This window comes from Arvicanthis niloticus, chromosome 4, assembly GCF_011762505.2.
Source record: "Arvicanthis niloticus isolate mArvNil1 chromosome 4, mArvNil1.pat.X, whole genome shotgun sequence".
Taxonomy (NCBI): domain Eukaryota; kingdom Metazoa; phylum Chordata; class Mammalia; order Rodentia; family Muridae; genus Arvicanthis; species Arvicanthis niloticus.
Genome location: NC_047661.1, coordinates 67,005,891 through 67,021,608, shown reverse-complemented (window position 1 = coordinate 67,021,608; position 15,718 = coordinate 67,005,891). Strand labels below are relative to the sequence as shown.

General features: G+C 45.6%; 1 protein-coding gene across 4 annotated transcripts; it reads right to left on the bottom strand.

The window, feature by feature from the left end:
• Nucleotides 1-277: 277 nt before the first annotated feature.
• Nucleotides 278-14,648, bottom strand: Etv3 (ETS variant transcription factor 3). 4 transcript variants are annotated; one of them, XM_034500513.2, is made up of 5 exons: nt 14,519-14,648; nt 12,891-12,949; nt 12,110-12,347; nt 10,805-10,920; nt 278-4,939 (listed from the first exon to the last, which is right to left on the bottom strand). In XM_034500513.2, the coding sequence occupies exons 2-5, from the start codon at nt 12,934-12,936 to the stop codon at nt 3,798-3,800; spliced, it is 1,542 nt and encodes a 513-aa protein (XP_034356404.1). In that variant the 5' UTR covers nt 12,937-12,949; nt 14,519-14,648; the 3' UTR covers nt 278-3,797. The 4 variants fall into 4 exon arrangements, with proteins under 4 accessions (XP_034356404.1, XP_034356406.1, XP_034356405.1 ...); XM_034500515.2 differs by having other exon boundaries at nt 12,891-12,946; nt 14,519-14,632; XM_034500514.2 differs by lacking the exon at nt 14,519-14,648 and adding an exon at nt 14,102-14,508.
• Between the last annotated feature and the right edge of the window lie 1,070 nt (nt 14,649-15,718).

The window sequence follows — 15,718 nt, the reverse complement described above, 5'->3', positions numbered from 1 at the left end:
TCCACCTCTCTGTCAAGGACTCCCATGTTCAGTCTACAGAGCTGTCTGGCTGACATTTCCACACAGGCGACCATGTGGCTTAAAGAATCCTCACTACAATCAATATGCAGGCATTTCTTTCTACTCCTGTTCCTGGGCTCAGTACCCTTTATTCACTCACTCAAGGAAACTTCCACACTGTCAAGAGACCCACCCCTCACTCTGCGGCCCCCCCTGCAGGCCTGTAGACTTTGGCTCAGTGTACAAGGAACAACAAAATCAATACTCAGCAAAACCCTTTGTTTTTAAATTTAACTTTAATTTTTGAGGTAAAATACTTTTTTTTTTCCTTTCGACTTCCATAACAAAATACAGAGCTATCAGATACCCCTGGAAAAAATATGTATATTATACATATATTTCTATAACATTACATCATATATATAATATATATGCAAAAAATTTGAAGACTTTAGAAAGCAGAACATCTAAAAGGCACTGCACAATGGTGTTCAGATCCCTTATATTTTATGTACATATACACATCTTATTCTGTGTACACAGATGCTTAGTGACGTCATCTTCACACGTGAACGTCTCATTCACAAATCCCTGCATTACAAGTTTATAATTCAAAGAATACCTAAATATTTTGAAACAAATTAACGCATAACTTTTTCCAAGAAGGAACTAATTAGAACAGCTCTTTGAAGACTGAAGTTTTCTCTAAAGCCACATAAAAACATATGCCTCACTACTGCTCACAAAAGAAAAAGCACAAACATAATTACGGAATAAATAAAAAAACAAGGGACAAACAGCTAAATGACTATCCACTTGGCAGTGGAATATAACTTTTTTTTTTTTTTTTTAATGCTTCTGGAAGTTTCTTGGCCTACGGGTCACTAGGGTTCCTTGCATTACTGAGCTGGGGTTAATGAGGTGCAGCCAGACATCTAGGGAAGACTCTACATGTCTCTATTTTACTTCAGAAAAAAAGGAGAGCTCAGCGATGCTGATGCCCTGAGAGTTTACCACTCTTTACAGCTAAAAAAGCAAACTGTTTAAATAAACAAGCTCTTGATTAGTGAAACTGCAATAGATTTACACCTACAAAGTTTTACACATTTGGCACAACGAAATTTAGAGGGGGGAAAAAGACCCAGGGAGGGAAGTAGGTCCAGCTTTTAGTCCCTTGCCCTGGCTGCTGGACAATGCCGTGCTCACAGAAGGCAGCTGCCTTGTTTCATACCAGGCTGGAGGCAGGAACTGCCAGGATGGGGCTGGGGAGAGAACGACATTCTCATGCCTTTGCCCCAGGAAGTATCAGTGATCGCTACATTTCCTGGTCCACTTCCTGAGCAAGCCCAAGTTCTGCTCTGCAGACAGACCCTTCCCCAGATCCAAACTCCAAACTGTGTGCAGTGCCAATCAACCAAGAAATTACTGGTGGAATGGCAATCAAAGGAAACAAACAGCAAATAGTTTCATAAAAGTCCAAAAGCATTTTCCATGGAGTTCAATTTCAAGTGTAAAAGCAGTGGCTTTATTCAAATGGAAGCAGCATCGAGAATGAGTTCCGGCACTTGGGTTCTAGGGGTTACAGGTATGCATCATGGATTTTCCTCCTCTCATTTTAAAGGCCCCATGTTTCTATTCCTGAGTTCACACTGATGCTCGCTGGCTGTCCCCACTAGGAGACAACCGGTGGCCAGCTGGCCTCCCTGACTTGATGGGCAACACCAACCAGAGAGCCCTCCTCTACCTGCTGGGCTTGCTTTCTGATTCAGATGTCCATCAAGGTGCAGAGAAGGATTTTGTTTGCTGATCAAAACAACCACCAAAGGCAGCAGGAATGCTGTGTCCTTTGTGGCTGACCAAAGCCTGGGTCACCAGAGACCACTCGGTCCCTTTCCTGGCCTTTCACACATGCATGGAATCTGGACCAAGTTATAGGACATTCATCAAGAAATAGCAATGACAGCCTCAAGTCAGTCAAGTCAGCTAACGTCTTTCACCAGTTCTAATGTCTCCTGAGCTCCTTTGTGCATGCACTTCAGTTAAAGAAAATAAAACCAAACTAAACCAAACCCAAACACTCCATCTTTTGACAACACTCAAATGTCACTTGGCATAGAATTCTTAGCCAGGCTCAGGTGGTGGAGCGAGTTACGGCTCTGATGCCCAAATGTCATCCCTTGCCTCAGCAGATATGGAATGGTTTCTTCTTGCTGCTCTGAGCTACTCAGGGCATACATGTGCACAGAGGCAGTTGGCTATTGTTGCTTTCTCTCTACCCCAGTGCTAGTGTTTTTTTTTTTTTGTTTTTTTTTTTCCACATAAGATTAGTATCTTCCCATTCCTTTGAAGTTGCTGTAAGGGAATTTCCCAAGGAGAAACGACTTCTGCCTGTGAACTGTATTTTGGGAATAGTCAACCAATCAGAACAATCTGGGCGAAGGGGAACCACAAGGCCGGCAACACCAACACAGGGCAGATACCAACTCTTTCCCTCACCTTTCCCAGACCATTTGGCATCTGGTCTCCTAGCTCTTCCTTCAGTTTCAACAAGCAGTACTTTGTGTTTACAGGTTATCATCCGCCTTTCATTCCCACAATCCTGCCCTTTCGCCACCGGGACGAGCAACATCAGAGGGAATAACTACCAGCTAGGAATTCGACTGTGCCTCATGTTCCTGGGTTATCTGAACAGTGTTCATGCCCTTCACAGGTTTATGTTGACAGACCCGTATCATCTTAAAGCATGTTCGTAGTTAAGGCTCAACTTAAGAAAACAGTAAGACAACCACACACAACAGAAAAACATCTTCAGCGGCGCTATCCTGCTCCTCATAAAACGTGCTCAGTCACGCTAGGTGTGGGAAACCAAACCAACAACGGAAAAAGAAAAGCGAAGACCATTTCTGTCATTTGTTTTGTTTTTAAAGGCATTGGGTTACTTCCTCCTGCCCTCTTCTTCCTTCCCTGATCAAGAGTTTACAACTCCTCATGGCTTTTTGATAGGTGAAGAAGGTGAAAGTCCGAGGACCTCGCAGCCAGGCTGCCTTCCCACCTCAACTCTGAAGCTGAGGGGCTGGGGGTAGGGGTCTCCTGTGCCCTCCCTGCCCATTATAACTGGCAGTACACACATGTGTATTGAAAATATTTTCTAAAAAGGGGGGGGGGAGCTGAATGTGCATGTGTTACCCTCCCCCCAGGGAAAGAGAAAAAGAGAGAGCGCATGCGTGGGAGAGAGCTCACGTGTGGTGTGTGTGCGCGTGACATACACACTCCAGAGAGGGAGAAGGGAGAGAGGGGCAAGTACAGACCACCACCTAAATGTCCCCCACTTGAGTAAGACTGCAATTAACTTTTTTCTCTCCTGAAATAAATACTCAGGTAACATGCTTAGTATTCTTCTCACCACACAACTGTCTAGCCTTTTCCTTTTATCTCTCTCTCTCAAAGCAAAATATCCCAGTATGGGCTTTTTGTATGTATAAATACAATAGAAGAGACCACAGAACCTGAACTGTAAGGGACTACAGTGTGTGGGCCTGTATGGAGCTTGTCAGGCAGCTTGAGGAGACAGGAAACAGGCTCCTTCCCCAAAGTTTGTAGCCTCCCTATGTCCAAGGAAAAAGTGTTCATACTCCACTTATTATACAACACAAGATACTCGTCCCATTCCCAACAGAAAAGTACAAGTCCACGCCCCAGAATTATCAAACCAGCTTAACCCCACCTCCCACCCCAGAATCTTGCTACATAAATATGTATTTTGATTGTAATATGAACAGCTTCTCTTCCACGTGGTTTTAAGCATCAGCGGCAGCAGTGGCCGCTGTAGCCAGGCCCTGGGGTCCTGCCCCATTCCAGAGGAACTTGCCAGGTTTGTTGAGCTCCCGGGCTTCAGGGTCATCATTCCACCTCCTCTTCAGGCGAAGCTTAGGAGGCATCAGGGCATCTTCTTTCTTCTCAGGTACACCGGGCTCCCTGGCAGACCTGTCCTCACTGTCTTCAGTCACCTCCAGGGGTTCGTCACTGGGGGTGCTAATGGAAACAGAGGGCCAGGTGGGTGAGGGGTGGGCAAACGCTGTGCCTTTTCCCTCTTCTATGGTCCTGGTCTGCATGGTGTCCACTTCCTGGGCCTGTTCCTCTTTTTGTTGGGTTGACTGCCTGAGGCTGTCAGGATCCTTCTCAGTGGCCGGCTCTACCTTAATCCGAGAGGGAGTAGGAGCGCTGGCAGGCACAGAGCCACGTGTGGCCTCCTCTCTGCTCTCTACCCTCTCGCGGTTCTTCCGTCCAGCCGGTGGGGGCTGCAGCTTGATAGAGAACTGGGAAGGCTCCTCAGGATGCATTTGGCACTGCAGTGGTGGGACCATGAGCCCTGGGTAACGGGGAAAAGTCCGAGGACTCAGATGGTAGTTGAACACAGAACAGGCTTGAGAATGAAGGTAGTGTTTCATTTCCTCTGGGTTGAAGGAGAAGCAGCTGCTGCTGGTGAAGGGGCTCAGGCCTGGTGAGGGACTATAGGAGAACATGGTGGGAGTCAGGGACAGGGCTGGTGAAATGGGGACATTAAGGACTCCTCCGCGGCCAGGGACTGGGGAGATAGCGAAAGGGCTGTGGGGGTCAGGGTACATTGCTGGCCGAGTAAAGAGAGGGAGCATTATGTCAGGCTTGCGTTTCTGGTGGCCGATCGCTCCTCCACCAAGAGCACTTCGAGAGGGCATAAAATCCATGCTCCGGTGCCAGTCAGAGGCTGAGCCGTCTTCCAGGTCCGAAGGCTCCACCTTTCTATCTGTGGTACCACCTGACTCGGGGCAAGAAGCGCTCAGGGAGCTAGCAGAGAAGCGCCCTGGCTGCACATCACCAGTAGGAGAATGGCTGTCTAGAGGTGGGAAATGGAACCGGGAAGAGGCTGTTGGCACTGGTGGTGCACTCTGAGGAACCACACCTATGATGGAAGAAAAGAAAAGAAGTCAGCATTGGCTACCTGGTCACTCACCATCATCACCTTTCCTTACACTAGCACACATATTAAGTGACTACAGGAAACAAACCTTCTACCCAGTCTAAACTACTGCTCAGGCTGGGTGTGGTGGTATAGGCTTGCAATCCCAGCACTCAGGGGCTGATGTGGGAGGCCTGAGCCTTCAAGGGCCGTAGCTCAGCTTTTCCATTCAGCCTAGCTTTCACGTTCCTCTGGCCTCTTACCTTACTGCTCACATGGTCCTCCTTCCTACACGCCATGCTACCCATCTGTGAGCAATGTTCGTGTTTCATAAGAGAGACTGCCTGTTACTAAAAACTATATCCCAATGGGCCTGAGAGCCTCTGCCTGGCAACTCTATCATGTGTATATACCACCTATTTGTTTTCAACTTCAGGAGTAAAGCTCTTCTCACCATCGTAATTCTGGCTGTGTTTATAAACCAATCAAACCCAGCAGCAACACAGCCAAACAAAATCCATGCATATAGTCGCACTGAAAACCCAGACTGTATCTCATATAAATGGGCAGGGACAAGGTCCTACTTCAGTGAAGTAGAGTTGTAATAGACAATCATTATCTCAGAGATCTTAGTCTTTCTGTATCTAGAATCCAACGAGTCCTATATAGTATTTCCTTGTGTTGTTTTCAAGCACTGAGAAGGAGGCGGGGAGAAAATTCATGACCTACTGTTTGCTCTCCCAAGTCTGACTGTTGGCAGGTATGATGGCTCATGCTTATAATCCCAGTACTCGGGAGGCTTAGGCAGGGAAATTACTGTGATTTGAGATTAGGATGGATCAAAAAACCAAGTTCAACCACCAAATTTCAAACTCTAAGAAGAAACTACTACTGTACCATATTAACTTGAAAAGCTCATAAATTCTCAACTTCCCCTAAAAGCCCTAAATAAAGGTGTAAGAAAGCTGCTACCTGAACCTTTCAGGTACCCTAGAAATTCCTGGGAGGAACCAGTGGCTGCTAACATGATGATGTCCAAAGAGTTCTTCATACAGGAAGGAAAGATAAAAGGAAAAGGGAGGGAGGGGGTGAACAGTCAAAGTTTGGTGGTACAGGGGAAAAGACAACTGTAGTCCTGACACACATTGTCAGACTTTCTGACAACAGTTGTTCTCGGGCATAACTCCTGAGCAGCCACTGTGTGGGGGACTGTGGCTGTCTTGGTGTTCATGGTTGAGTGAAACCTGCCAGGGACAGTTCTCCTGTAGGCCTTGTTTTAAAGGCTCCTTAATTATTAAGATTAATAATTAGGAGAACTAGACACACGACCTTGCATATGATTTGAATAGAGCTAAGTTGGGTCCAGGCCAACGGATCTCTTCCTTAGTTTACTAAAGCAACCAAGAGTCCATTATTTTTATAATTTTGACTCTTTGACTTAATAAGTCTTATCTAAAGGTTATAAAAACTGGCTCAGTGGTTAAGAGCACCTGCTGCTCTTGAAGAGGACCCACACGGCAGCTGACAACCATCTGTAACTCCAGTTCCAGGAGATTCAAAGTCTGGCTCTTCTGGATTCCACGGGCACTGTACACACACAGTGCAAGTACATACATGTATACAGGCAAAGCATATAGACAAAAAAATTTTTAAAATTACTTAAAAGAAGTTATAGTTAAAAGTGAAAAATAATGTGTTTATAATCCAAAAGGCAGAATGTAAGCTATAAGGAGAACATGGAGAAGAAAAGGAAGTTCTGTTTCCTCAGCAAGTCAGAGATGCTGGCTTAAGTCAAGTTGGTTCTGCTTTTATTTTTAATGGAGTCTACTCTGGTTTTTATACACATACTAAGGCACACTGCACACTTGTACGGAGGAATAACAGTCATTTCCAAATGCATTTCTATGGGATAGAGGAAGGTAGAAGGAGGGCGATGTACGGAAGGTGGCTGCTGACTCACGGAAACTCCCCCCACCTTTGTGCATTATATACTGAGGTGTCAAATCTACGGTTCTGTCTGAAAAACAAGCAAGCAAGCAAGCAAGCAAGCAAGCAAGCAAACAAAAACCCTCCTGCTAAAATGTTTCGGTGAGTACTTCTACCTTGTAACTAGTGTAAATAATATGCTGGAGCTGTTGGCACTTCCTCCATAAACAACGCAGCAATAAGTTCTCTGCATAGGTCCACACCTGAGCCTTCCCAGGTGTCTCTAAATTTCTGGCCCTGTTTTCTTAAGTAGGAAATAATAAGACCAGACCTAGTATTTGAGAAATAGTTAATATCTGTGAGGCCTTTGGAACACATCTGTGTATAGCACAACATACGTTGTTAAAATAAAACTTGTTTGTTCTTTTTGGGGCAATGTCTTATTATATAGTCTTGGCTACTAACAGACCCACCTGCCTGCCTTCCAAGTGCTTTTATTATCAGCACAAGCCACTACGCCTAGATTAATTTTAATGGTTCAAAAAATTTTTTAAAATTCAGAGTTTTAAATCTAAGAAATGTAAATACTCTTTACATACAGGCCGTGTTATATATATTATTATTAGAGTAAACACTAAATTTCCTGGGTGTGGCAATGTTATTGCAGTTATAGAAAAAGAACATTCTTGTTTCTGGGAGAAAAGCTATGGCACCTGCATGTTAATCTCTAGCTACAAAAAGTGTCTGAAAACAGAGATAAAGCCCACGTGGCAGTGATGTTAGCCACCAGGCATCAGGTGGAGGGCATGGCAATGTTCTGCTCTCAATTCAGTTCTTCATTAGGTTTCAAGTTTTCCAAAGTAAGTATTAAAACTCAGGGTGGTGGCAGAGAGGCAAATTTGAGAGACAGGTTTAGCTTGCCCTGTCCCCACCTACTGAGAGTTAACCCCTTTAAACAAGTATCATCCCAATGCTTCTTAGGCAAATATACATACGCAAGTATAAAAGAGTATACAGAATAAAATGTTTGGATTACCAGCATAAGCTACTATGCCTGGCTTAAATTTTTTTTTTTTTTTTTTTTTTTTTTTGGTTTTTCCAGACAAGGTTTCTCTGAGTAGCCCTGGCTGTCCTGGAATTCACTCTGTAGACCAGGCTGTCCTGGAACTCAGAAATCCACCTGCTTCTGCCTCCCAAGTGCTGGGATTAAAGGCATGTGCCACCACTGCCCGGCCTGACTTAATTTTTAATGGTTCAAAAAAAAAAAAAAAATCAAAATTCAGTAATTTAAAATTTTAAATACTTATTTACATGTGGGCCATATTATATGTGATATATATATGATATTATATGTGATATTATATATATATTGATATATACTGCACACAGGTGTACCTTCTTGAGACAGAAACTCATCATATAGCCAATGTTGACCTCTCCTGATCTACTTGCCTCACCTTCTAAGTGTTGAGATTATAGGTGTGCAAACAATGCTTAGTCTTTAAAAGTCTCACACCACCACTCAAACACTGAATACTCCACCCTGAAGTGTCTTTTGGGGGATTTGGAGACATGGTCTCAGAATAGCCCAGGTTATGGTTTATTGCTAAACAGCCAAGGGTGACCTTGAACTCTGGACCCTTGGACCTTCTACCTCTCAGTGCCAAAACTGCAAGCTTGTTCTACCATGCTCAATTCTATCTTAAAGCCCAGAAGAGTTCCATACATTGGCCCAACAGTGAGAATCTCTGGCCTTTGGGGTCTAAGTCACGGGACTTACTTTCTAACACACCCCCTACTTCCCATCACACAAACCTAGAATCTTATCTCTCAGCTAAGCTCCTAGATTCCTGGAGGAAGAGAACTTCCCCACACTCCTTTGTTTTCTTTAGGGATTAGCACAGCGGTTAATGCATGGGCGAGTCCTAATCGTGTGAAAGGTGTACAATACTACCTGAAGCACGATTTTAATAGTGGGATGAAGGTCTGGCCCCATTCTGCCTTTGGCTCTGCTGACTTAACTTTGTCCTTTGTATAGTATCATGATATAGTTTACTAGGCACAGAGGAGTTCACTAAACCAAACCAAAGCACCTCTACTAAGTAGATGGTTAACATTATTTTTCCTCCATCAACATTATGCTAATCTTAAACACTTGGTCTACATGGGCAAAGTTCTCTGTAAACAAACAGTCATAGTTCTTCAGTGTCATCTATGCCAAGAAACCAACAGCCTAAAGGGATGGCTCACTGTTTTGCTTTTCCTGGAATTATTTTGGTGTTTTGTTTTGTACTGAGAATTGAACCCACAGCCTTATACGTGCCAGGCAAATGCTGTTCTGAGCTATGGCCACCCCAGGACTTTTGATTACCATCTTAAACCTATTTAATATCACTGGTGGTTTAACAGCTTTTGGAATAACAGGTGTGCCAGACCACTAACTACTGTTAGGTCTGCAGACCGGAAGAACTTTTTACAGAGTCAGAATCCATGATTCCTTGCCTTGGAAAATTCAGATTACTTCCAGGGTGGATGGACAGACATATTATTCAAGTTGTCTAAGTGGTTGAACTTCTGGGCTTTCAACTGATGAAAAGGGATCAAAGAACAAGACCAACGTTTCGGGAGCTGGAGTGCAATGGTATGAGGGCCAGCGCACTTCTGCAAGACTGATGGCAGTCCATCTGGAGTCCTGCTCTCTAGAGGCTCACAGGGAAGAAGCCAGAGTGAGAAAGAGGAAACAAGATTCCAGGGGCTAGGACAGCACTGATTTCCTAACGCAGCTCCCTTAGGCACAGGGAAAGAAAACAGGTTGTAATTAGAGGTGCATTCCAACCCCCACCCCCAAATGCATGCCCCAGGGACAGGAGGGAGCAGTTACTGGAGAGAAGGAGCTGCATGGAGAGCAGTCAGGCTCAAGCTGCCCTAACCTGTTATGTGCAGTAATTACACATCTACAGACCATCTGAGTATTAGATCCTCCTAGCCACACCCTCCTCTAATTTTTAAGTTTCTGCCAACCTCTGAGGACTTTTTATTCAAAATTGTCACGTTTTCTATGCACAGAATGCCACAAAGAACAACGATAAGACTGTCCCTGACACCTGTAGTCCTAGCACTTGGATGATAAGACAGGAAGACTGCTCTAGGCCAGGTTGACAGCAGAGTAAAGTTCAAGACCAGCTGATTACATAGTGAGACCTGTCTCAAATGTGAAAAAAAAAAAAAAAAAAAAAAAAAAAAAAGTGACTCCTGAGCAGGTGGATAATTTATCATCCTTACTGCTGCCCCCCAACCAAGCTACAAAAAACCCCCAAAGCAAAAAGAAAACTCTAATCTCACAATCAACTACATCCGACACTTTTATAAGTGGCTGCATCTTTATCGAGGGGCAGACTGAGAGGCCGAGCTGTGATGCAAAGCTGTAACCTGGACAGTGGATGGGAAAGCCTGCTTGTAGCCCAAAGCCCTGCACCAGGGACGCAGCTGAGTGCTGCGGAACATCAGAGCCTCGGCCTTTCACTGCGAGCATGTGAACTTCCCCTTCTCTGATCAAGGATGCTGTGGTTTTGATGACATTCACGTGATAAGGGAGAACATGCAGTTTCATAGAAAATCGGAAACATTTGTAGAAACAGGTTCACAGCTATGAAACAGCCACTGGGCAAGGTGTTAAAACAGAGTCCTGAGCTCTGTTTAGTTCAATAGGTTGAATTAGTAAAGCTATGGACTCATTCCCCAAAGGGAATTCAGTGCTATCTGGGAGACTGAACGTAGTTCATATAAAAGGGAAGCAAATAAACTAAAGAAACCTCTTAGAGCCCTGCACAGCCAATTACCCCCTTTAGATGAGTAAGGAGGACCTGAGGAAGTCGAAGGGATCACATTACTTCACTGTTAGAATTCGAAACCCCGTCTCCATCCCAGGTGCTTGCATCTTACCACTTGAGCGAATGTTGATGAACGGGTAGTTGGGCATCACCAGCTTGTTGAAGTTAAACTTGTAAGTAAACCTTTTCCCTTTGGTTTTATGAAGGATCCTCTTGTTGTAATAGTATCTACAAAGGAAGAACACATGGCTCAGCATTTGCTACACTCAAGTAATTACTAAGATCAACTCTGGCTCTAAGCATTGCTTACAAAAAACCTCCACCATTCCTTTGTAGCCTGGCCTTGGACTTAGGCGTTGGGAACCTAAGAGCTCACCTTTCTCATCCAGTGTCAGCTCAGCTGTAGTCTTTGGCTAGAGCTTGACATCCCTGCTTTAAGATCCCAAACACCTTCCTCGGTTCTAACCTTCTCATTTCTCTACAGTTTCGATCTACAGTTCACTTCCTTCCTGCCCTACTGTGAATAACTAACTGTGCAGTTTCTTTCTCTCTTGCCCGGGTTGGGTCAGATAAATCTTCTGAGAAACCTCATGGGGTCAGTCAGGAGCTCAAGCGCAAGGCAGAAACAAAGCACCATAAACCTGTTTTACGGCTGCAAGTGGGACATGGCATGATCTGGAAACCACCACCACTCTGGCCTGCTGACCTTTAATGTGGCACATAGGATGTGGGAGGCTCCAGCAAAGATTTTACTGCACAGATTTTATACTCACACGACTGAGAATGGAGAAAGGCAGGGAAGGTCCATCTTCCTGGAATCTTCGGCCTGCCTTCTATTAAGTAGCATCTATCATAAACTACCTGCTGGCCCCTTGAGGACTAAAGAGTTATAAAACTTAAAAGATGACAGAGAAGAAAGACTGAGAGAACTTAAGAGTGTTCATTCTTCGGACATGCTGTAGCAAACCTGGACTGATCACAGAGGCTGCGGCTCTGGTGTGTGAACAGCTAGGCTCAGAGCCACTTAGCAAGCTTCCCTGCAGGATTTGGTTTTTCCCTTCTCACTTCTTCTATAGAAGAGCCTACAGCAAAGAAATGGTAGGAATTTCCCAACAGGGAAGTCTACACTAATCCTCTGGATTATCAGTGAGTCCCAGTCCATGTTTCGCCATGTATTCTTACCCACTACAAAGCAGAACCAGCTGTCGGGAGCTGGTGCCAGCCACACTGGCACTCCCTCCTACCCCCTTCACCTCTTGTGACACCCCCGACACCTCTACTCACACTTTCAAGTCACACACCACTCACTAAGTGCAGTCCTTCCTCACCTGATACCTTTTCAGATAACAGTCATAGAACCGCATACTTTCCTTCCAACTTTGCTAATGCCACATATCTGGGGACTCATTTCTCTCACCTGAGGGCCCGGCTCAGCTTGTCATAGTTCATCTGTGGTTTGCACTTCCTGCGGCCCCAGAGGCGAGCCACTTCATCTGGATCCTTGATGACAAACTCCCCGTACTCTCCCTGCTGCCAGGCAATGACATGGCGGAACTCTTCCTTCTGCAGCAGTTCCAGGATGAAGTGCCACAGCTGGATCTGCCTCGAGCCTGGCGAAGACTCGGCTTTGTAGGCCCAATCCGGAAACTGATACCCTTATGAGTGAAAAGGGCAAGATCAAAGTAGCTAGGAGTTAGGCACAAACATGCCAGTACCCCCACCTCCACATTCCACAGCTCACAATCTCTAGAGTACTTTGCAAACACACCCTTCCAGTCAGCTAGACTCACCATGAAGAGGAGAGGAAAGGATGGAGAAATTACTCATACTTGTGGCAATCACTGACATCTAATACAAGCTGGGTAGCAGTGCAGAGACCCTAATTCCTTACCTTTCCATAGATTACCTACTTTACATGACAGTTACAAAAGGAACAAAGAAGAAAGATGAACTAACGCTTTAGGGACATATGGCAGAAAGCATCTTATCCCCAGACATGAAAACGCGCAATAAACATGTGTGGGCGGCATAAGCTATATGTTTATTCATAGGAAACAAGCCTACAGCCATTCTACCGAGATGTACATGGCCTTGAGGCCTTGAGTCTTGGTCTAGCATTTGTCAACTAAGCCCAAGTGGGGAGAGCAGGAACCACCAAGGGACATTCCAGATCTATCAGAGATAGAACTTCTGCTCACCTCCACCTCCTTCTGGCTTTTCCACGATGCTACAGCCTGCTTTCATTTTCGCCCTCCTGCTGAGAGAGACAAGTCACACTATTATTTTTGAGATGTTATGAATTATCTAATTAAGGCTTTTGGGGGCACAGTCTCTCCCCCCCAGCACCCTTCTTTTTGCCTTTACTTCAAAGCCTTCTTTTGCCTTTCAAACATGTCACCTCTAAACTAGTAATCCTCATGTCATCAGATGATGGTCCTCAGGTCATCAGCCTCAAAAGCCATAATTATCTCTCACCTGACCTTAGCCACAAAGTATAAACACTGTCCTTAATATCTGCTTTCTTACGTGTGACCAACCACCCCTCCAACATAAGACAGGGAAGGGAACAGTGAAACAAGTCCAAAAAGGCAGCAAAAGCAAGCCACACAGTTTGTTTTCTGTTAGTAGACAAGCCCAGACGCCAAGATACACAAGCCTGAGTTCACCCAGACACACCAACTTAAAGAGTGGGGGGGAAATCCAAATCCCTTACTCAAAAGAAACATCTAAGTATCTCCTGAACTGTGTGAGATGGAGGACATCATTTTCCAGTAAGAAACCAGGCTCACCTTCCAACAATATTTTGAGCTACAGAAAGTAAACATGTCCTGTGTACAGCCACTCTATACAAGAAACACGTCACTTTCCTAAAATTTCATGAAAAAAAAAAAAAAAAGTAATGTCATCTATTTAAGGATAAAGTAGGTATTTCAGGCCGCCTGGCCGGTGAAGGAAGGCATCTTACTAGGATCTGAATTCATTCCATGCGGATTTATAGTTCCTCAATAAATTTCCCGTTCCTAGTAGCAGACAGCTTTGTGTCAGTCCTTCAGCGAAGAGGAGGAAAGGGTGAAACTGACCGAGAATGACGGAGGAGGAGAGACCTGACTCAGTCTCATTACCCTGCAGGGTGGACAGCCCTCAGCACCGATAAGAGCAGGTCTGGAGCGGTTGCAGGTGCTTCAGAGGCCCCAGGGTGGGGTGGGACAAATTCCTAATCTTGGAAATTTCATCTAACCTAGAATTCCTCTAGGTGTTCTGCAATTTCTTTCCCGACAAATACATTAAAAGAGAACCGTAAGTTTCAGTCCATGACAACCCTCGGGATCAAGGAGCTGATAAATGGCTCAAGGAAAGAGGCAACAGAAAGACAGTGGCACACACAGGATATACACAAGTAACAAGGCACCAGGGATGGGCAGAGCTTCCTCTCCCATTTCCGTGATGATGGGGTTGAAGAAACACCGATTTCTCCAAGGCTCCGGGAAACTGTCCGGGACTAACTCCTACACTGCGCTGTCGGATCGCAGGGCCTTTTCCCTGCTCCAGAACACCCTTCAGTCTGGTGTCTGTGGGCTCGCGCTGTGCGACGCCCGAGCTGGACACCCTCTTCTCGATCCTCCGGCCCCCGACATGCCCATCAAGCCCCTCGGAGCCCGCAGGCGCGTCTGCAGGTGTTCGTGACTCCCCGAGGGCGCTCGGTCACCCTCCCGGCCTGCGGCGGGGCTCGCCGCTCCCGCCCGTCCGCAGCGGCTTCCACGGCTGCCCTCATCCGCGTCCCTTCCGTCCTGCCCGCGCGGGCCGCGACCGCCGACGCCAGCCTCACCTCTCCGGCGCCGTCCGTCTCCACTCGGACTCCTCCGCGGCAGCTCGGGCTCCTCCTCATCCACCCAGAAGGAAGTGACTCCGCGGCGGCTTTCGTCACTTCCACTCTGGGCCAGGGTGGGAGGGGGCGGTGTCGTGAGCGGCACCGCTTCCGCCCACAAGGTACCCGTGCCCCTCCGTGGCTCGGAGGCCGCGGAGCTGGAACCCTGTGCAGGAGGGCTCTTCCGCACTGACAGGAGCACAGGAGCTTCAGAGGCACGCGTGACGTTGGCCTTTCTTCCCTGAGCAGCCCTGGAGAGTATGAAGTTTCCTTGCATAGCTCCATTTTAGTCCTGATCTGTCTGGTCCAAGTGTTACAAGCGTACACGACTTTGCCATTCACACACCGCCCCCCTCCCTTTCCCTTTGGCTTTTGTTCCGGATTAAGCAATTACGATTTTGTCCGTGACAAATTTTGTTCAAGAGTTAGTGATAAGGGATGTGAAATCAGTTTCCGTAATTCCAAATGGTTCCCAGCCTTAGTTTCACCCCAGAGGCAGAGTTTGGATCAGTAAAGGTTTAAGTGAATGAGAGTAAAAAGTGGTGAAAAGTGGGGGAGGCGAAGATGAGAGGCAGAATTGAAGTCTTTATTAAGTGTATAGCAACTGTTTTGTGCAATCAACCTTTCTCTCCTGTGAACGACACAGAACATTGGAAGTATTACCATTATCTGTTTCAAAGGTTGGCTTCTAGTTTTGGATATGCCTATTAGCACCTTCCCAGGCTGGCCAACGAATTTGTAATTATCCTGTGCTGTACTAGGATTATGGGTATATACCACCACAACCGGCCTTCTGGCTTCTACTATTCAATTTTGCTTGTTTTGAAATGTATCTCTGACTGTCCTAGAAAGCACTTTGTAGACCCAGGCTGGTCTTGAACTCACAGAGATCTGCCTGCCTCTGCCTTCTAGTTGCTGGGATTAAAGGTATGTGCCACTATGCAAGGCTAATAATTGATCGTTCTTGAGTCATTGACAAATTCAGTACTCAGTATGCTTAAGGTTGCTTTACCTGTTTAAAAAGGAAGAAATAATAGTGTTGATGAGATCAAGCTTTCCCCATCTCTTCTACTTTGAAAGTCAATAAAATGAACAGAATTTAAATGTCATTGAGAGAATTAGAAATATGAGCACTCTGAGTGTAGAAATGCTTTATAATGG